The following is a 21,108-nucleotide window of genomic DNA, read 5'->3' as shown; positions in this document are numbered from 1 at the left end:
CGTTGAAATGGACAGCGAGGTCCAAATGGATACTACCTGTTTTGGTACTCAGGCGCCCATTTGGCTGCGGTTGCGCGCAGGCAACGAGCGCTTGACGGGCGCCTGAATACCAGAACAGGCAGGCAGTGTCTGTTTGGATCTCGCTGTCCATTTCGACGTCCTTTGCCTGTATCAACGAGCGTGGACCGGGCAGCTCCGTCCGCGCTGCAGCCATGACGACAAGCAAGCTGAAGGAATACAGCGTGAGTAAATGCGGGCCAACGTGGCTATGGGAGATGTCACCGTTATGGAAACTGCACAAGCAGCTCAGTCGTGCCACCGTGGATCCCTTGACAAACTCCTCCAAGCAGATGACACATTCCGTTCCAATGAGGGCGCTCTCCGCCGGAAGCTTGTACACAAGGTACTTTGCGGTCTGAGGGGGCTTGCCCGTACCGCCCTCCAGACAATTCTTCACATGTGATTCCTGGGCGTAAGGAGGGCCTAGATCAGACAGTGCAAGCTGGCAGACGGGACATCTACGAGCACTGTTAATGGGAGGCTTGTGTAGTAATGAAGGAGTGCACTTACTCAGCAAGGTCGCTCAGCTGCGAGCTGGACTGGGCGCGAGTAGGGCTCGGTATGTTGAGTCGCCTCTGATCGATGAATATCCTCTCCAAAGACGTCGTGCGTGACGCCGCCAAGCCGTTGGGAACTGTGGCCGTGACTTCCTCGTAGCAGTTGAGACAAACACGTTGCTGGGTTGCCGATGGAGGAGCCTCCGGGAACGATGGGTCGTGTACGATGTCGGAGGGATCGAGAAGGACCCTTTGCGACGAACAGCGGTCACAGAAGATACGTCCACAGCGACGACAATGCTAGAGGGGATGTGAGTAGAGGAACAGAAGGCTCTGGCCGGGGCTCAACGTACATGCTACAAGCACAAATGATTAGTACAAGAGCTTGCATATCAGGAGGCGGCTCACTCTTCGATTCAGGAAGTTGAAGCGACGACGGCATTCACGACACTCCGACACCTGATCATCTCGTTCCCACGTTGCGTGAAGCTGATGAGGGGAAGGCGTTGACCATCGCGGCGTGAGCACCTTCTGGGGAGCTTCGTGGGTGGGCACACGGAACTCCGGAGCCTGTGACAGATGCGGCGTAAGATCTGTGGGCCCTCTAGAGCTAGTGGCGCGACCGAAGTAGTCGGTGGTCGTCGAACGTATCGACGGTGCGCGAGTGGTTTCTATAGGAGAAACTCCTGGGTAAATGAACTCCTCTTCATCGTCATCGTCGTCGAGATCGATATAGTCTACCATGCTCATTGAGGAACCGAGAGTGATCCGTGTAGAAAGATGGGCTCACCGTCGCCAGAGATGAGCAGCCCTTGCGCACCGGCAGCAAGTCGTCTCCGTTCCAACTCCCGGTTGTAGGCGTTCAGAAGAACCTCAGCCTGGATCTTGCGCTCGTTATCGTCATCACCTTGTCTACCGTCAATGTAAGACTATTGCAACCTGTCATTAATTCACTCACCAAGGAGACCTTGTCGAAGCTCTGTCGTAGCACGCTCGAGCTTCGCAATCATCCGTCTCGCCTCTAACGCAGAGCTCATGTCGTCGTCATCCGGATGCGGCGTACCGACCAAGTACCTCGCCCGCGCGACATAGTCCTGCGAACCCAGTCCCGAAGCCGGCATCGCGCTCATCTCCTGTCCATCGCTGCCACCGAAGTCACTGACGCCATCTTCGTGCTCAACATAGGGTATAAGCTGTCCATCCGCCAGATGGTACATGGCGCCATCAGGCAGGAGGAACGGTAGCGGAGGTATATCGAGTCTCCGCCGCATTACACGCACCCACCGGCGGCGGCGCACCCACGACTGTGGTGCGTGCGTGCTAGTGCTAGTGCTCCCGTGGCTACTGCTTCGGCTGCGAGAGCCTCCGCCCCCTAAACCAACCGCAACTGCGCCACTACCGTTGAGCAGACGTTCGAGCTGCGCAGGCGGCTCGGCAACCCACTGGTCGTCTGGATCAGAGAACGAATGGGCATACTGCCAACCTTCTTGAGCGTCGACACCAGGAGGGGTAACGTCTAACGTCCAATCAGACCTGTGTATTAATCAGCAACTACTCGGATAGAACTCCCAGAGAGGTCATACTTACAGCCAGAAATGACTACGCTCCGCTCCCTCTCGCGATGAGCCTGGCTTCGGCAGAGTGAAAGGGTCCTCACGCAGGGGAAGTTGCACGTCGCTACGCCACGCGCCAATCTTCTTCCCGCTTGTCTCGGAGGCGACGGGGAGGACGAGCTCAAATGGCGGCTGCCGTCCGCGGCGACCCAGCCCAGAAGCTGAGAACCTGGGACGACCGCCCGAAACCGCTAGCGTCTTCAGACGAACATCGAGTCGCTGATTTTCGTACAGTATCAAGGGAACAGTCGTGTGTACCCCCAATGGGTTGTAAGCAACGCTCGAATCGCGCCACTTCTCTGATTCAAATCGCTGGAGGACCTGCGAGCAGATCCAGTTGTGCCCTGAAGAGTTTCATACCATCGGGTGCTTACCTCACAGACCCAGATTTCGAAGACGGCTGCAGCAACATCGTACGCAGTCTCTCCCCAATTATTCCGGACTAGTGGGTCGGCTTGCTGTTTTGTCAGAAGGTAAAGAACAATGGGCAAATGTCCTTTTGATGCAGCGTTCACTTAATGCACACGTGAGCACTCCACATGAACGGGGCACACAACTTCCGGGTGACTCACTCAGAGGCGTCCATCCGCCCTTGCTCCGGACATCCACACCCGGCGCTCCTTCGATTTCAGAAGTAGCACCTCCTCTCTCGCAGAGCCAGCGGACGATGTCCAAGTAACCCTGATGCATCTCAGCATAGATCGCTAACTTAGGATGTAAATGTCATCGCACCTTGGAGCACGCGTTATGCAACGCAGTCCATCCATCCGCATCCTTGACATGCACGTCTGCCTTCTCCGGTAGCAGATACGTGATTACGCTGAGGTGTCCGTTCAGGGCAGCCTTGTGCAACGCGGTCTGGAGACAGCCATATGAGGCATTGGTCAGACACTGACCCACGCTCTCGAAATGGCACCAGCAGCCCTCGGACCTACCTCGCCCTCCTTGTCTTCAATATCGGGAATAGCACCACATTCCTCCACGACTTCACGAAGAGCTCAGACGCGTCGAAACACGTAAGAATGCCGTGAAACACGTACGCCACTTCACGATGTCCAGCCATCCTCTGCTTGCGGCCGCGTGCAGCGCCGTCAGGCCCGTCCTCGGCGAAGCGTCGTTCGCCAGTTCAAACGGCTCCACGTCATCCGCGCGTACTGTCTTCCTGAATTCCGTCTGGACGCGTCGGAGGTCGCCCGAGGCGGCTGCCGCGTGTAGCGCTTCGAGCTGGGCGGGAGAGGGGTGGCGCTTGGATGGTACGAGGGAGGGAGCTTGTACGGGCTGCGCCTGGACGAGAGGCTCTGGCGTGGGCGTATCGGCACAGGGAGGCGGAGATACGTGTAAAGACTCTTGTGACGACTCTGGCTCCTGCAGAGGCTGATACTCGAAGGTCGAATCGGACTCTTGCTCCGGGTCCGGCGCGCTGGCAGGAGTTTCGTCGGCCTCGGTGCCAGGATACACAAACTCTTCCTCGTCCGAGTCGTCGTGCATGGGTGGCGAATCCGAAACAGGTGACGGCGTGGAACTGGCGACTCTGCGATGCGGGGGATGAATATGAGCATGCGGGCATTGGTTCCAGCGTTTCGGCTCGGACATGAGCTGGCGGACTACAACTTACTCTTCGATAGTACTCAGGTGGGACGAAGGGTGCAGTGAGCCGCCGCTCATATAGCAAAGACTCGAAGACAGCGAAGAATCGGCGCAGAGGGCGTCCTCGAGGCTGCTTCGGCAAAAAGTTCGGGACTAGTACTTACTCGCTATTGCGTCACATGACCGCCACCTCGGATAATGAAATGATGGAAGAGCGTCTCTTGACTCGTACTTAATTGTAGAGGCGCCCTCTCTATACAGGTGCAATTGCTACACAATGACAAGACTATTGGAACACAATGAGTGTCTATAGAGTTGTAAGTATCATGAGGATTCATTTCCTAAGGCAAACCGCGCGAGAGAATAAGCGCTGATCCCGCGTAGCCTATCATCTCGACATTCCGAAGGTTTCGACGTGCAAGGTGACGGACGGTGCACCTTTCAAAACGCTCGCGGGACTGGCGAGCTTAGAAGCCAGTGCGCGAGACACCGACGTTGTGAGAGACGTAGGACCAGATACTGCAGAAAAAGCTTGTTTTAGCGAACAACGTCCCCCGACAATGGCCAGACAGGGAGCACGCACCATCGACCGAGACGGGGCCCGAGGAGCCATCGACGCCCTCCTGGAGGATCCGGCGGATACTGGGTTTCCCGTGGATGATCTTAAGTGAGGAGTAAACAGGAAGCTCCTTGTCGACCACCTCCCCAGTTTCCGAGTTGGTGGACGAGCCATCGTATGCGGTACCCGGTATCTGCGGGATGGTACAAGTGGGTCCCGTGATGTACACCGTCGGCTCCACCGCGAGCGATGTCGATCGCGCGGCAGCCGAGGCCTCGCACAGACTCTTGGAGATCCAGCTGAGGTGGTCTGCGTTGCGGAGGCCGTCTCCGTGAGAAGCGATGCGTAGAGTGGAACTGCGACGGAAACATACCTGACTCGCGGACGGCCCATATGAAGATCACGCGGCGGACGTGCGTGTTCCCATGTCGCGCGCGGCTAGGAAAAGGTTCGGATGAGTTTTGCATATGATGCTATGCCGTGGAAGGAGGAGCATGACGTACCGCACAAGGTCCAATAGGAGCGGCAGAGTGTAAGACACGCCAGAACCACCTTGACACGTCATCGTAAGCCAAGCCTATATGGGACGCGGGGCCGATAGAGCGTACGCACCAGCGATAAGGATGCACGTCGAGAACTTCGTCAGATCCGGCGGGCACCCATAAGGCCCATCGACGAACGCCGGCACGCGACAGACGCCATTCCTGGACGCAAACTCCCGAAGACGACCCGTGAAGCCCGTCCGGCCGCGGATAAGGAACACCACGTCCTTCTCTACATTGCCATCGTTGCCGTGCAGCGACTGGGGGATGCTCGCGATTGTGAAGGGGTGTGCCTCGCTCGGCATCCCGCTGACGGTGGGCAGGATGACATAGGCGTGCTGGCCCGGACGCCAGTTCATCTTGCGACGGAGAGTCATGCGGATCGTGTCCGAGGAAACAAGCTCGACGGTTGCGGAGCCATACCCGTGCCGCGTGCCACCCCGGCCTCTGTTGTTCCAGATTAGCCGAGCAGTGCGCAGGACGCGGTCGAAGGCCCATACGACCAACGCGGGCCAGAAGTAATCGCCGTAGCTGCGGAGAGTAGAGCCAACGTTAGTCCAGCTTACTTTGACATGAGCATATGCGACGATAAGATAGAAGGACGTACTCGACTGCCCGTGCATGAAGATAACCGCCAACGATGAAGATTCTGAGCAAGATGGACACAGAAGAATCAGTATCAACTGGCGGAGGTTGATACACATGATACTTACCCTACAAGAGCGATGTGGGACAGTAGGAAGAACTCAAATAGCGCGTTTCGGATGAAGCGGACCGACAGGACTGTCAACAGAGTGAATGCCGTCAAGCCCACAGCGCCCCAGCGCATCCACCCATGGCTAAAATCGTGAGACGGGGGCAGGCTGTGGAGATGTCGGTAAGTGGTCAGTCGCAATCATAATCACAGCAGTCATGTCACGCACCCCGAGATGGCTCGACTGAGAGCGTGCACCCAGAGGAGAATGAGGCAAGTCCTGGCGGCTGCGCGATGAAGTATGTTCAACTGTAGAGTCGTGTCAACTTCGCTCAGCAAACCCAAGGTGACTGTGGGAGAACCTTTTCGTGTCCGATGCCAGTTATTACTACCGTACTCGTTTCGATCAGTAGTCCGACGATAAGAGACGATGCAGCACTTACGAGAGATGAGGTTATTTTTTCCAGCCAGTGCGACAATGAACGGGAGCTGACAGGACGCGAGATGCGCGCCACGGTCCTCGAAGAACCAATAGCTCGCATCCATGGCTAACATGCGCAGCGCTTACGTCAACGGCGCTTACGTGCAGTGTAAACGAAGACGTACTGTTCGTGAACGTGAGCGCAAGCATGGTTGCTATGTAACCGAGGATGAAGAACAGCTCCGCAAAAGACGCCCCTCCGACGCCGAGCGGAACCTGCACACGGAAGGCGATGATTCTGAAGCCGGATGCAATGGCCGCGGGGATGCGCCGCCATGAAGCCTTGCCAGTCCGCCCGGGGAGGACCAATTCCGGAGACGAACCCTTCTCCAGCTTTTCGACGGTCGAGTCGAACTCTCCAGTCGGGGCGGGGCGTCGGAGGAAGAGGAGCGAGAAAGTGAGGCGGAGGAGACGGACGACGAAAAGGAATGCGAGGATGGATGCAATGATCATCCACATCCGCTCGACCGCCGCCTTCTGTTGAGCGACCTTGAACTGGATGTCGGCCTCGGTAGGCTTGAATCCGCGAGCGCGGAGAGTCATGTCGAACGTTGGCCAGGACATCGTTGACTGAGGGCCGAGCGCGTCTCGAGGGGTCTCTTGCTGAGGTCGTGGCGACTGGATATGAATTGTATTTATATTATCTGACCTAGGTACACAGGCGAGCAACCTCTTCGGTCAACCGCTGCTTCCAGCAGAAAGCCCCGACGCACCCGCGTGATAGTCTGACATCGGCCACAAGGAACATATCGTACCTATTCTGAGAAGCGATCGCAGTGTCCGCTGTCAAACGTTGTGGTGAATGACCGTCAAGATACCATACATTGCACCTGTATTAGGACCGCGGCGGCGCTAGTCGAGAATGCGGGGTAAACATCTCGAAATGCTCGGGACAATTGAATTTTCTGTGGGGCAAGTGCATTGGTGCCTCGAGGGCGTTCGGGAACGTAAGCAGCGTACAATACTGATGCCGCATTGACCAAATCCGAGCTTGGCTCCGGTCCTGTCGGCGGCGGAGGCTCGGATAGTCGACGGTTAAGATTCGGTCCGCAAGTCTATCGAAATCGTCGGAAGGGCGTTATCGCCAAACAAGCGGCCAATGGCGCGAAGGATGATTTTTCAACCAGAACGTTCTGGTGGTCTGAAACAGTGTGCAGAAGAACATCTGACATGAGCAGAAAGCGCACGGTCAAATACTAATGAACATCGAAGAGCGCGACATTAACCTTGCACGACGCCACGATCGCATGGGTAGCAGAATTAAACCATGATGTCCCAAGCATGGCCGGAAACATCTGCTCTGGCGTGTCCAAGGAGGAGGAAGAGATAGATGCCGTAAGTGACGGCGTACAATGCGGCGGCCTCCATGCGCTTCCCGAGGCCTAAGGGACCCGCTTCGGGCAGCGGACCTCGACTCCTCATCCAATCGCGTCCGCTGCGTATACTGACCAATCAAGTCATGCGTATCTATCAAGGGAAGAAGGCCAAGGATCAGTCAAGAATGGCCAGCGAATACGCAGTGCCGTACGTTCCAACCAAGTCACAGAGACCTTCTTGGACCAGGAGCGCCATGTGCTACAGCAGATCCTTCGCCGTGGAAATAGGGATGTGTGGAACTGGACTCGTCAGAGCTCGGAAGATGCCAATTTCTCGCTACCAACGACGGCTGGGTCCTTAGTGCATTGTCTACGCCTGCTGGGAGATGCGGCACTCACTGAGCTGATCAGTCCTCCGTCCGCGGACTCGGACGTTCGGCATGGTAGACTTGATTAAAACTACGAGCTACGCCGGATATGACCGGTACCCGTTCAGCACGAGCGGTGAAACATATGCAGCCACGCAGCAAACATCTTTCAAGGAGAACTTGCGGTAGCTTCTCGGCCCGCGGGGGAGAGGTGGGAGGAGAAAGCTGTCGAAGGCTGAACCGGTTACCTCGTCGCCGTGACGTAAGCCCAAGTAGGGGTTTTGCCGCTTCCTGCCGCCGCGTCGAGTGTGGGCAAAGCATTGGACCACTTGGGAGAGCACCCGGACTGTACATGTACACTCACTCCTCGCTATCCCCGCGGGGCTGTCGCCGACGACCCACGGTTCGCCAGTGAACGTGACACAAACCACTGGAGAAAGCGAATGTATTGATCATGAGTGTCGCACCATTCTCGAGAGGGTGGCTACATAAGCGTTTGCAGACGGACAACCGCTCGCAACATCTAAGGCTCTCGACTCTCCTGTATTGTATGCTGAAGATGGGCTTAGAGTAGGTTTCGAAGTCTTCGAGAGCAGGTAAGGAGAGGCTCGGACTCCAACTCGAAAGCTGATCATCGGAATGAACGGTGACCGGGTACAGCTTGCGAGGCGCTGACGCGATGGTGGTCGGGGATTGAGTGATCTAAGCGAGACCTCCGGGCTCTGACGACGACGCCCTGGACTATCGTATCAACCTTTCGTCGGCGGTCTGTGGCCTGCCTATATATCCTTGCAAAAGCCGGGGATCCCTCCAGACAAGTGTCTGACTCGATTCTGCCTGAGTCCCACCCCTAGTGCTCCCCGAGTGCACGGACGAAAATTGTCTCCGCATCTTGCCCGACATCTGACCGTGACCCCGCTTCCTCCTCCAGGACTTCCGTTCACCATGACCATCAACGGTACTACCTCCAACGGCAAGGACCGCTCGCAGCTCATCCCCTTCTCTTCTCGTCTTCGTGAAGGGAGGGCGCTAGCTCAGGACGTCTGGTCGATCTTCAAGTGCGTGCAGGCAATAGGGATACCCGCACGGGACAGGCTGACTCACCTGCACAAAGTGCTGCTAACCTCCCCGCGGACTGCATCAACCTCGGACAGGGATACATGAACTTCGGGCCTCCGGAATGGATCAAGAGTGCGGCAGAGGAGGCGTTGAACACGGTCGCGACGAACCACTACTCGCACCCGAAGGGCCGTCCGCGGCTGCGGGAGGCGATCAAGGCGCACTACGAGCCGGAGTTTGGGAGGACGCTGAACGCAGACACGGAGATCCTGGTGACGAGCGGTGCGAACGAAGGTGGGTTCAGTGCAGCTCGCTGTCGATCACCGCACGCCTTCGTCTGCTGATGCCCGGCGCCAGGCCAGTACTCTGTCTTCGTCGCCTTCCTGGAGCATCGCGATGAGGTCATCATGTTCGAGCCGTTCTTCGATCAGTACCTCCCGTCCGTCACCTTCAACGGCGGTGTCCCCGTCTACGTCCCCCTCCATCCTCCTACCGCCGCCGGCAAACAGAGCAGCCATGAGTGGTCCATCGACTTCGATGAACTCCGGTATGCATTATCGTATCGCGTCGGGACTGTTGTATTCATCCCTTCACTAGGCGTGCTGTTACCCCCCGCACAAAAATGATCATTCTCAACACGCCTCACAACCCAGTCGGCAAGGTCTTCACCAGGCACGAGCTCGAACAGATCGCGGCCATTGCAGAAGAGCACAACCTGCTCGTGATGTCCGACGAGGTCGTGAGTATACCATCCTCTGTACGACATCGGAGCACTCCCGGATCGCTCATAACGCACCTTGACATCTCAGTACGACTCGCTCGTGTTCGACAACGAAGAGCACGTCCGCATCGCCACCCTTCCCGGCATGTGGGACAGGACGGTCACTGTAGGCTCTGCAGGCAGTACGTCATTTCCCCCTATCCGACGACACCGAGCATCGCACCGAGCGCGCTGACCGCGTCCCCTTTCCTTCTCCGCAGAGATGTTCGCGGCGACTGGGTGGCGCGTAGGCTGGCTCATCGGGCCCCCTTCGATCATCCAGCCCACGCTCGCTGCCACCACGCGCATCGTGTTCTGCAGCAACTCGCCCCTGCAGGAGGCGTCTGCCGCCGGCCTCGAGCAGGCGAACAAGCGCGGCTTCCTCAAGAAGCAATTGGACGAATACGCCGAGCGTCGACGCATCCTGACGGCCGGCTTTGACCAGCTGGGGGTCAAGTACACGAACCCCCAAGGGACCTACTTCGTGTTGCTGGTATGTATCGTATGAGCCGACTTTGTCGTGCGTCCAGCGGCTGAGTCTTGGCTTGGCACAGGACATCAGCAACTTGCAGTGGCCCGACGATTACCCATTCCCGGAGAGCGTGCTCGGGAGGGGTCGTGATTTCAAGTGAGTCATCTCCCCCTTCTACACCCGTATGATCTTCCGCTGAATCTCGTTCGTATTTAGGGCATGTTGGTTCATTGCGATGGAAATCGGCGTGTCATCCATCCCTGTCAGCGAGGTATGCCTCACGTCACAGTAGCCCGTACACATGTTCACCACACGTTTGTGCCTAGTTCTACTGCGAAGAGCATGCTTCCATTGGGGAAGCATACGCCAGGTTCGCGTTCTGCAAGGATTTCGACACCCTGAAGCACGCGGTGGAACGCCTGCAGAAGCTCAAGCAGTACCTCGTATGATTCTCCGGCGGCCCTGCGTAACGCTAGGGCTCCCGTCGGAACAGCCGCAGCAGTCATAGAACAGAAGTCACGAAAAGTTGTTGTGCAAATAGTCACATGGGTGGATATGACGGCGTCGTTATTGCTACATAGGTCTTGGTTGATTCCAGCCAGCCGCTCACTACCGTTGTCCGAGTCGTACGATACATTTCTAAGCCTCTAACTTATCCACTATCCTTGAGAGGAGCTCGTTGACGGCGATCGACCGCGCATCGTAATACGCCGGGTTGCTCACCAAGCGTCGCGCCAAGAACGTGAAAGACAGCGCGTCGACCCCCTGCTGCTTGTCGGCGATGGCCCCATCCTTCCGCCTGTCCTTGTACCAAGCCCGCAGCGTCTCCGTCTCGAGCAGCTTCGACTCGAGCGGCAGCCCGTCGTTCAGGAATCGGGTGATCGTGTCCTTGCCCTCCGCCTGGCAGAGCAGGTAGAACCGGCCCGCACCGTTATGTCGGACCGCCTTGCTCTGCATCCGGACGATCTCCTCGAGCGGGTAGTCGCGCAGCTGGCGCTCGTCGCTCCCGGGCGGCACGTAGAAGTACTGCGTGCCCATCACCACGACGGTGACCGCCCGCACGGGGAGCGTCCAGCACGCGTCGCGTGGTACGATGAGCACCCGGATGAGCCCCTCGGCGTACAGCTCGAGCATCAGAAGCCGGTCGGGCTGCGCGATGCCGGCATGGAAAAAGCCAACGCCGCGCGTGATGAAGTCCTTCAGGCCGTTGTAGTCCTGGAGCCGTGAGAGGTAGCGCTCCAGCCGTTCGATCGAGACGTCGTCCGGGAGATAGCCCTGCGCGAGCATCTCGAGCGCGCACTGCGTGATCAGGTCGAGCGCGACGGGGACGCACTGGTTGCGCGAGGGCACGAACACGATGGCGGGTTCTCCTGGGGCGGCGCGGATCGCTGCATGTGCGGGCTTGGCCATGGCCTTGAACAGCGCCGCCGACTGCGGGATCGTGAACGTGTGCATGATGACGGCGAGCGCCTGGTCGCGGTCGCTCGGCCTGAAACTGTGCAGGGCGAGTGGGTCGACGCTGAGCCATGCCGCGAGGTCGGTCGGGTCGTTGAGGGAGTTGGACAGGCCGACGAAGCGGACGGGGTACGCTTGCGTTGCGTGCAGCAGTAGCGACACGCCCAGCTCGTATACGGCATCGAGCAGCTCCAGACTCTCGCAGAGCACCAGGCGCAGCCGAGATAGAGCCTGCTTGGCGTTCGGGCGCCGGGTCATCGCCGAGAAAAGGTCTGGTGCGGTGACCACCCTGACAGTCCGCCGCGAGGGTCCGTCGAAGAGATGGTCTGCTCCGGCAAGCTCGACAGAAGTCTCTGTTGCCCTCGTTGCTGAGTGCAATTCGGCTCGAAGGTCGAGGGCGACGCTTCTTCGCGGCGCCACGACCAGAGCCCATGCGTCGTTCGGTGAATTGAGAAGAGTTTCCCTAAGGGAGGTGAGAACATGCGCGTCGAGGCACCATGCAGACATGGACTCACCACACTGCCAGTTGGCCGATCACAGATTTGCCGCAACCGGTGGGTGCACAGAGCAATGCATGTGATCGTGTACGGACGACACTCCAGAAGACTTGGCTTTGGATCGCGTTCAAGCCATGCACTCTGTGAGAGAATGCCTCCTGAAGAGCCGGATTCCCGATCACGGAAAGAGGGAGGAATGGAATGTCGAGCCGAGGCGTATGCGATTCAGAAGAGGCCGGCATGATGAGGTCCTCGAAGGAAGCCACGGTCTCCTGCTCGGCCCCAACCCATCGGTCCGAGACGTACCGTATAGTGACGGAGGGCGGAGGTTTATCCTTATTAACCGAGATGACAAAGTCGACGTCTACAAAGGTCGCTGTCTGTCGGAATACCAGGTGCGAAAGCTGTAGGATGTTCGTCCCCTCGTGGTCCTCCACCCATAGCCAAAATGGTTCCACTGAACCGTGAACCTTGCTGCTCCAATTATACTTGCGTTCGACTTTGACAGCGATTTTCAGGACGTCTGGGCCAAGGGGACGTAGGCTGTAGGTTATGTGGACAGCTGGGAATTGCTTGGCGGCGTTCCGCACGGCCTCCCCATGCTTCTGGTTCAGGTGGATGAGCTTTCCTAGCTCCTCGGAACTCATTTCCGCCAGTTCGGCGACGTCGTACTCGTCCGCCCAGCGCTGAAGATTGTGCAGTACCTCAGCCTTCAGACCCTCAAACTGCTTGAGTGGGTGGTCGAATGGCCATAGACGCTTCTCGATGGCTTTACTGATACCCATGAGGACAGAAGCCGCATTGGCCCATTTGCGCGAGATGGCGATTTCGAGGAGACCACGCGCGATACGGCCACCATTTTGGGCGGCATATGCCTGGTCAGAGACAAGTGCGAAGTCCTCTGGTCGGAAGCGGGAGATGTATGCTTGTAAAAGGATGTTGACTTTCCCCGCGCTGGTATCAGTCCCGCCCTGCGTACCTAACTATCAGATCACGACCCGCAGACCGCACGTCGTCGGCTGACCTTGACTTTGCACGGTATCTCTTCCATAAACGCCTTCAGTTCTTCCACCTCGTTCTCCCTGACTTGGATCTGGTCAAACTGTAACTTGGTAAGCCGCAATGCTCATCATTCCCAATAAACGACAAATGAACCTCTGTGCTGTCACACAGCATGGCCAAGACGTCCGCCTCAGTCATCTTCTCTCTAAACTGTTTGATGAAGATTTCGACCGATTTGTGCCGGATGTAGTATTTGGCGGCGATTCGTCCGAGGTCAGTGATAACCAAGCTTCCGGTGCCACGGTCAAAAGCGATCATGCGGGCCTCTGCTAGCTGGGACGCCGCCGCAGTGATCAATGAATTCCGCTTAGCACCGAGTGTTGGATCGTTTGCTACTTCATCCCAGGGCATGCCTGGAGCACATGCCTTCAGAACAGTCCAGCGCTCCAAGTTCCACGCTGGACCTCACCGTATTGAAAGGGACTCTTCTTCATGCGCACGAACAAGTACGTGTAGCTGAGCCACTGTACCGCATCATGCACGTTCGCGACTGTGCCCAATGCTATTTCTGCATTTAGGGCGTCGACCATGCCTGCGACGAACCTGCCAATATATCGTCGGACTAGGCCATGTGAAGGAGTCAAGAATACTCTCACCTGGACTCAATCGGCACTTGAGATGTCACGGCATCGAGATAGTGTGAAAGCTTCTCCTCGTTTGTGCAAATGTAGCCCACACCGCTCGACTCTAGACCCGGCCGTCCGGCTCGTCCGAAGACTTGCAGGACGTCAAGGACGGAGAGATCGGTGAAGGCACCTTTCGAGCTGTCGTACACTTGCGTTCCCTTGATGATGACTACAGTCACAGAGTCACTAACCCAACTGGTGCCAAGCATGCTTGGACCTACCAGCATGCGCAGGCAGATTGACACCCCACGCCAGCGTCGCCGTACAACAGAGTACCTGCGACAAAGTGAGTCCCTACATTGACAATTCTTCTTCTTAGACCAACCTTGATCGCCCGTGCTTCGAACATCCTTTCCATCATGTTCCGGTCCTCGCGCAACATACCGGCATGGTGTATACCAAAGCCAAGGTCGAAGAGCTGCTTCATCTCCTTGTTCCTTGACTTCGCGATGTCCCTCCGGAAGTACTCAAACTGCGGGTGCTCCTGGCAGCTGAACTCTTCCAGCGTCCCATCAAGCTGCGCCTCTTCTCGGATAGCCTCAGCTGCCTTCACGGTTTCCTTTCTCGCGTGGACAAACACCATCACCTGGTGGCCCTCGTGGACAAGCTCCGAAACCTTGTCATAGACGACCTTGTCCATGTTCTTCTTCGCCGTAGGGCTGTTGGGCTTCCCCTTTACACCAATGAAGTGTTGCTCTAAGGGCACGGGACGGAAGGATGAATCAAAGTAGAATAGTCCGGTGTGACGATTGACGCTGCAACCGAAGCTTCAGGAGATGCGGTTTAGACCAGAGCAGCGGACCGACCTCAGGAAATCCGCGACGTCAATGTAATTAGGTAGTGTTGCACTAAGGCCGACAATCCGAATAACTGATTGCGAGGACTCGACCTGACCCATGAGAGGGTTACTACTCCTTGACGCTTCAAATACTAGGATTAGATATCTAGCTCACCTGCCGCAACGTACGAGCAACAATGGTTTCAATGACAGCACCACGCTCGTCGTTAAGAAGATGGACCTCGTCAATGATGAGCAACTTGACTTTCTGCATCGCACTCCCCCAGCTCAGCTTCAAGCCACGAACGCGACTGCATATCACTAACCGAGGCAAGCTCTCCTTCTCCAGTAGGCTTCCGAGTGACAACATCCCACTTCTCAGGAGTGGTGACGATGATCTGCGTCTCGTTGATCTGCTGCTTTGTGAGCTGCATATCACCTGCCAGGGCATCAATGACGAAGGAGAATTGCTACGCTATGGCGGCGTACCCGTAAGTTCGCGCACAGAGATCGACAACCACTTCAGTCGCCTGCCTAGCTTGCGCGTTATCTCCGCTGCAAGAGCCTTCATGGGTGCGCTGGCGTGTAACGATGAATCCTGTCCATGTTGTTAACTTGGCCAGGACTCACACATAGATAATCTTGAAGTTATCCCGCGCAACGGCAGCTGCCATGTTGCCATGTGGCGCCAACTGCTTAAGATGTTGGCTGATGACTCGGAGCACTGTGAGCATCGCAACATCAGTTTTACCCTGGACCACTATGAGTAAAGGTACGGTCGACACAGAGGTCAGTGACTGACAGCACCGGTAGGAGCTAAATGAGAACGTGTGAATTTGAGTGATATGGTGTCATTGCGTCGAAATGCTGACCACAGACGAGCATGTTCTCATTTGACTGGTATGCAGTGGGGTACACGATGGACTGGATTCTGTTGAGTGAGGTGTAACCCTGCAAACGATTGCTTCGTGATACAAGCCACACCCAAGATTCTAAGAGACGTACCGGAAACGACCCTTTCGCCAGAGGGTCCAATTCAGCTACAGATATAAGTCGTTCCGATGCCCGTGGAGGAACGACTTTCGCTGGGGGTACTGTAACCTCCTCGTATTCCTAATGGTCATACGGTGTTAGCTACTGGAAAACTTCCGCATACGTGCCAAACTAGCCTCGTGCGCTACTCGGGTTGTCCCAATGGGTAGCATGTAGCGTTGTCCAGTATGCGATAACATGTTCCCCTGCATGATGGAAGAAGAGGTATACACGTGGGGCAGTACCTCCGGAGCCGTGTGCTATGAAAGACGTCATTATGGACAGCTCAGTAGAAGCATGATCTGGTGGCAGTAGCACTTGCCGCAGTACCGCTGAACAGCGGACGCTCAGCATTCGCACGCAAAGTCTCCTCCATTCGTCTCCTGGCCTCTCCAGGATCTAGGATACCGGTTACAGTGAACAGCTCTGCGCAGACGGCATATAGTTTCAGCGGTAGGTAAAACCAGCAGTACCAGGACGTACCTTCTCGTTTTCGTTCTTCACCGTAACCACTCACGCGCACGGGCTCGGCGGCCTGGTTTCCGCCTTGCAGATACTCAGAGAGTTGTTGAGCCACCTCATGACGGTTCTCGAGCAATTCCATGGACAACTCGATGTTGTCGAACCCAACCATCTCCACCAATTCCTCAGATATAGCATCGTTCGCCCTCCCGGAAGAAAGAAGTGTCAACATGGAGTGAAGGAGAGGCTGGAGATTAGGTTTCCTGTCAAAGGATAGCAGACAAGAAGTGTGAACGGGGGAAAGGAAATATATTGTTCGAAGGCTACACACGACAAGAGATTGGAGAGCAGGGCACCATGCAAAGGCTGACTAGTTGCAGTCGAAGATTGTCCTAGCACTTCAAGTACGGATTCCCACTGCTCGCCTTGTTCGAGGTGGGGGTCCTCAGAAGGTGCAGCGGCTGGGCACAAACATAAGCCCAATAGACCAGGACTACACCAGGGCTAGGAACATAACGTACAGCTCCCAGAAACGCTGTACCTGAGAGCACGCGTACTCAGTCACAAGATAAGAGAGGGATGTATTCTGAACAGACCTAGCCCAGTAATCGAGGAGGCGTTTGTCGCGATCTCCGGAATCTTCAGGCGCGCTTACAAGATATTCCAGGTGACTTGCTAGGCTCGACGTCGGCGCCATTAGAGTCGAAGGAGTCTCGGAAGTAGTGGAATGAGGTGATTATATGCTGTACAAGGTGATGTCTTGAGAGTCGAAAATGTAATCTATGAAGGAGAGGCGAATTTTGAAAAGCACTCGAGAGGTGCAGTCACAACGCACTCGGAACCGGCGGTACGGAGTGTAGCAAGTAGGCGCCCGTTTCGACCGAGGATCTGAGTACTTAGCGCTATGTTGCCCAATTGAGGCATAGAACTGTCTCCCGATGGTTTAAGCTTATCGCTCCTCTGCTGGTTCCTCTCCTTATCTCTTCGACTAATAAATTTCGGACGTGGTCTGGCATGGCCTCCGCCCAGGTTGAATTGCCTTTACGGCAGCATAGGCTTCCTGAGTGACTCCCACCCCACCCTGACCTCTTCAACGTCCGTCAGCCATGTCGCTGCACTCGGTCACCACTGACCAGCCGGAGAAGCGTTCCACCCTCTCGCCTTCTCAGTCTCCGCAATCTGACTCTGAACGTGCAATCAACACCGGCGGACGGGTGGAGCGCATCAAGCGGAAGATCACTACAAGACATGGATGGCTTGGGGACTACGACTACGTGTGGCTTTGCATGCCTAGTCTTCCTTGGAGGCGCGGAGGCAGGAGAACGAAGACTGGCCCCCCGTTCTATGCACTCGACTCCGAGCTACCTCTTGTTCTTGCTGCAGCAAGCGGGCTGCAACATGCCCTTGCTATGCTCGCGGGTTTGATCACCCCGCCGATCATCTTCGCGAGTGCGCTCAACTTGGACTCCGAGCTCTCCGCCTACATGATTTCTGCGTCGCTCATCGGCTGTGGTGCGTGCCTTGTTGCTCAAGTCACCTGCGCGTGCTGCTCAATAAGTCAACTCAATAGGTATCCTCAGCTTGGTGCAGATGTCTCGGTTGCACCTGTTCGGAGGGTACTATCTTGGGACTGGCCTCATCTCTGTTGTGGGGACAAGTTTCGCTACACTGAGTACCGCAAATGCGGTATGTACTGGCTGACAGCTGTGGCAGTTGTGCACCGAAACTGATTGCACCCAGATATTCAACGCTATGTACGCGGATGGAACATGTCCGTCTACGACTGCTGCGGATGGGACGGTCACGCGAGGACCGTGTCCAGACGCCTATGGCAAGGTGCTGGGTAAGTGGAGGACATTCACCGCTTGGAAATCCTTACTCAACCCTTAGCAGGGACGTCGCTCATCTGCGCTTTCTTGGAAATCTTCATGTCGTTCATCCCGGCTCGGGCACTGAAGCGAATATTCCCGCCCATGGTCACAGGTATAATACACTGTTCGTGCGCTGTTGAGCCATGCTGACCGTTATGTAGGCACCGTCATTGTGATGATTGGCGCCTCTCTCGTTGGTTCGTCTGGTATGCCCAACTGGGGTGGAGGATCCAGCTGCATGAGCCGCCCGACCTCCGGATTCTTCCAGCTTTGCCCAAACATCTCTGCACCGCGGCCACTTCTTTGGGGTTCACCGGAATTCATCGGCCTCGGTTTCTTGTCCTTCGTCAGCATCATCCTTACCGAGCTATTCGGATCGCCCTTCCTCAAGAATATCTCCATCATCGTCGGCTTGGCGGTCGGATGTATTGTCGCTGGAGCGGTAGGATATATCGATGGAAGCAGCATCAAAACTGCTCCTGCGATCACTTTCCTATGGTTGGTGGTCCCTAGCCGGTATACTGCATCCGTTGACCTTGCGTATACAGGGTACATACGTTCAAGATTGGTGTATATCCCCCTGCTATTCTTCCTATGCTGGCCGTCTACGGTAAGTTCCATGAGGAAGTGCTGAGTGTCGGTTGTCTTACGGGCTCTGCAGTCTCCCTTGCCATGGAAGCGATCGGCGACGTCACCGCTTCCGCCGAGGTCTCCCGTGTTGCCGTCGTCGGGGAGGAGTTCGATAGCCGTATCCAGGGTGGTGTTTTGGTGAGCACATCTGTTACTTCGACTTCGACTTAGCGTATCTGATCCTTTCTTGACAGAGCGACGGTATCGGTGGCTTCCTCTCAGCGCTATTCACTGTGACGCCGCTTTCCATCTTCGCCCAAAACAACGGCGTCATCGCGATCACCCGCTGCGCGAACCGAACAGCAGGTCGTTTCTGTTGCCTCTTCCTTATCCTCTTCGGCGTCCTCGGCAAGATCTCGGGCGTCTTCCTGGCCAGTACGTACTATACGCCACGCTAACAAGCGCATATGCTCACCTGATCCATCGTAGTACCCAACCCCGTCCTCGGAGGCGTGACGACCTTCCTGTTTGCCACCGTAGCGACGTCCGGCATCCGCGTGTTGTCGTACAACCGCTTCACTCGACGTGATCGCTTCGTCCTTGCGGCCGCCATGTCCTTCGGCGTGGGCGATCTCCTCGTCCCGACGATCTTCACGCATCTATTCGACGGCGTCAAGCACCCGAACAAGGGTCTGCAAGGTCTATTCGACTCGATCACTATCGTCCTCTCTACCCCTTGTGCGTACCGTTTACACCCTGCCACCGATCTCAGTGCTGACGGACCTTACCTGCAGTCCTGGTTTCTGGTCTGGTGGCTCTGGTACTCAACCTGATCCTACCCCAAGACGACATGGATGACGACGACGACGACGTTGTGGAGGTCGTGGACGACGTCGAGGCGCACCCCCATAGCAAAGAGAAAGCAGCTGTCTAGCGCGTATGCTTGTGACATCGTATTAAGCAGCCACCTAGGAATAAACCCCGTGTATTCGTCTTTCTCATCGTCTCTATACCGGAAGCTAGGTATGCATGGGGGTGTCAAGAGGATACTGGCATGATACAGAAGAAACGGGACAAGACAGGTCACAAGGTATCCTTGCCCCCATCGGACGAGACTCGTCTGCGAGTTTGGCGAGGGTCTTCATCATGCGTATGATACACGTGGTCAATTACAGAATTAGATGGCATTGTCCGAGCAGAGTCATCCACTGCTTCGCACACCTACAAGATGAAAGTAAGTAGTGCAATGGGCCAAATAGCCCAATCGACAATATCGAGAGCCCGGTCGATAACAGAGAGCACCGTGCGGAAGGCGGCCCAGAACAAAGTAAGCGCAGGCGGGAGCACGAAACGCCACAAGCCGTACAAAATGAAGAGGACCAAGATATAACACGTTAGCGCCTCCCAGACCGCAAATTTCATCTCCTCAACGGTCAATACGAGTGTCTCCTCCGGAGCACCGGATCCCTCTACAGTGCGCTCCCAAGCTTCCTCCGGCTCTTCTTGTGTTTCGGGACAAGGAGTAGTTGGATACGCGTTTGGCATCATCCTCTCGCGCGGAGCACGCCCGGTCGGGGCGGAGCCGGATGCAGAGAAGGCCTCTGAGTATGCGTTGCGACCCCGCAGCATCGCCACTATGGCCTTGAGTTCGTCGAGTTGGAGTACGCGGATGCTGGGGCTACGAGGGACGGAGGAGCCATGGTTCTTCAGAAACGCGACGAAGCTGGGCAGATCCGACATGTCGACGTCGAAGAATTGTGTGAGGTGTTCGGCGGGTTCGCGGGCCCGGTAGCCTATGAGGACGCCCGCCCACTCGACGTGCGACCGACCGCCGGTGAGCTTGCGCGCGCAAAGGTTCGGCGGGGATCCATCGATGGCGAAGCTATCCCTAAAAGCGAGGTAAAGTCTGGTGGATGGAGCGCCGCGTGACGAACGCTGGGCGGGACCGACGGGCAGGGACGTGAGGGGAACTGGTCCGCTGAAGTACGTGTTCCAGTCTACGTCGTGTTGCTGCTCCCCACTATACTCCCTACTGGCGCGGATACGGCAGTCGGCTTGAATGACGTATGGAGCCGATGCGTTGGTAGGGAAGAGCAGGAAATCAACTTTGCGCACTTCGACTGGCGTGGGTCTGCGCCTGGGCTTCCTGGAAGCACGACACTCCAGCTTATGGCGCTCGACGTCCTAAAGAATATGCAAGATCATGACCCAGTTTATCCCGTGAGGTCAATCAGGCTCACCAATGACTGATGAAGGAGACGACAGTAGGACACAGCATTGCAAGTAGCGCATCGCAGACGGTCGGATACGGAGTAGCCTACAACGAGGTATGTAAACCTCTGGGATATCGGGCCAGGGAGGTATCAAACCTCCCAAGCCCCTTGCACGTGCTGATACCTTACCAGTGGCCCCAGTGTCGCCCTACCGACCGTCCGTGCGCCCTCCTGTCCCATCAATTAGAGATAGACGACGCGTGAGCACGCGTTCATGTGCCCCTTCTCAATACGATGACGCTCAAACACTCCAGTACGCCGCGGTAAGATATAAGGCGGCAGAGATGGGGTACGAAGAGCAAGGGACGGAGAACATATTGAACGGTGTGGACAGAGCAGGGGAGGAGGGACTGTTAGCTGGAGCAGTGGGGACGCATGTCATCGTATGGCGCTAATCACAATGTATGTCATCGTGTGGCGCTAATCACATTAATCACAACCGATACCCGATGACCGATGACCGGGCCCCTTACC

At 56.4% G+C, this 21,108-nt stretch overlaps 6 protein-coding genes across 6 annotated transcripts; 2 read left to right on the top strand and 4 right to left on the bottom strand.

Annotated features, from left to right (window-relative positions):
- Positions 1 to 171: 171 nt before the first annotated feature.
- Positions 172 to 2,685, bottom strand: DICSQDRAFT_71198 (FYVE-domain-containing protein; the record flags this gene model as incomplete). The annotated part of the gene is made up of 8 exons (XM_007370575.1): positions 172 to 227; positions 283 to 518; positions 571 to 857; positions 966 to 1,294; positions 1,348 to 1,464; positions 1,516 to 2,090; positions 2,145 to 2,491; positions 2,545 to 2,685. Coding segments are annotated over 8 exons (2,088 nt in total), but the record flags the coding sequence as incomplete, so codon positions are not given.
- Positions 2,686 to 4,224: 1,539 nt separating this feature from the next.
- On the bottom strand, positions 4,225 to 6,576 carry DICSQDRAFT_71178 (uncharacterized protein; the record flags this gene model as incomplete). Its single annotated transcript, XM_007370574.1, has 10 exons — positions 4,225 to 4,625; positions 4,690 to 4,754; positions 4,820 to 4,868; positions 4,929 to 5,389; positions 5,466 to 5,507; positions 5,572 to 5,721; positions 5,782 to 5,861; positions 5,915 to 5,940; positions 5,996 to 6,100; positions 6,159 to 6,576. 10 exons carry the CDS (start codon positions 6,574 to 6,576, stop codon positions 4,225 to 4,227), a joined length of 1,797 nt encoding a protein of 598 aa, XP_007370636.1.
- Positions 6,577 to 8,662: 2,086 nt separating this feature from the next.
- DICSQDRAFT_150331 (PLP-dependent transferase) lies at positions 8,663 to 10,457 on the top strand (the record flags this gene model as incomplete). Its single annotated transcript, XM_007370573.1, has 9 exons — positions 8,663 to 8,775; positions 8,832 to 9,070; positions 9,134 to 9,323; positions 9,374 to 9,515; positions 9,586 to 9,679; positions 9,758 to 10,029; positions 10,091 to 10,164; positions 10,225 to 10,279; positions 10,335 to 10,457. 9 exons carry the CDS (start codon positions 8,663 to 8,665, stop codon positions 10,455 to 10,457), a joined length of 1,302 nt encoding a protein of 433 aa, XP_007370635.1.
- Positions 10,458 to 10,647: 190 nt separating this feature from the next.
- DICSQDRAFT_150330 (Sec63-domain-containing protein) lies at positions 10,648 to 16,092 on the bottom strand (the record flags this gene model as incomplete). Its single annotated transcript, XM_007370572.1, has 18 exons — positions 10,648 to 11,926; positions 11,979 to 12,931; positions 12,985 to 13,062; positions 13,116 to 13,375; positions 13,432 to 13,565; positions 13,619 to 13,817; positions 13,870 to 13,924; positions 13,974 to 14,403; positions 14,455 to 14,537; positions 14,602 to 14,694; positions 14,753 to 14,865; positions 14,916 to 15,004; positions 15,057 to 15,186; positions 15,299 to 15,377; positions 15,432 to 15,539; positions 15,596 to 15,718; positions 15,781 to 15,884; positions 15,942 to 16,092. The coding sequence occupies 18 exons, from the start codon at positions 16,090 to 16,092 to the stop codon at positions 10,648 to 10,650; spliced, it is 4,461 nt and encodes a 1,486-aa protein (XP_007370634.1).
- A 934-nt stretch (positions 16,093 to 17,026) lies between these two features.
- On the top strand, positions 17,027 to 19,295 carry DICSQDRAFT_71239 (Xanthine/uracil permease; the record flags this gene model as incomplete). Its single annotated transcript, XM_007370571.1, has 10 exons — positions 17,027 to 17,432; positions 17,491 to 17,606; positions 17,661 to 17,763; positions 17,811 to 17,903; positions 17,953 to 18,289; positions 18,340 to 18,401; positions 18,453 to 18,559; positions 18,616 to 18,796; positions 18,851 to 19,099; positions 19,156 to 19,295. 10 exons carry the CDS (start codon positions 17,027 to 17,029, stop codon positions 19,293 to 19,295), a joined length of 1,794 nt encoding a protein of 597 aa, XP_007370633.1.
- A 230-nt stretch (positions 19,296 to 19,525) lies between these two features.
- On the bottom strand, positions 19,526 to 20,973 carry DICSQDRAFT_93411 (uncharacterized protein). Its single transcript, XM_007370570.1, has 2 exons — positions 20,602 to 20,973; positions 19,526 to 20,545 (listed from the first exon to the last, which is right to left on the bottom strand). The coding sequence occupies exon 2, from the start codon at positions 20,099 to 20,101 to the stop codon at positions 19,583 to 19,585; it is 519 nt and encodes a 172-aa protein (XP_007370632.1). The 5' UTR covers positions 20,102 to 20,545; positions 20,602 to 20,973; the 3' UTR covers positions 19,526 to 19,582.
- Between the last annotated feature and the right edge of the window lie 135 nt (positions 20,974 to 21,108).

The sequence above is a fragment of the Dichomitus squalens genome (assembly GCF_000275845.1).
Source record: "Dichomitus squalens LYAD-421 SS1 unplaced genomic scaffold DICSQscaffold_71, whole genome shotgun sequence".
Classification (NCBI taxonomy): Eukaryota; Fungi; Basidiomycota; class Agaricomycetes; order Polyporales; family Polyporaceae; genus Dichomitus; species Dichomitus squalens.
Note: the sequence above shows the minus strand (reverse complement) of the source record. Positions and strands in the feature narration are given on the sequence as shown.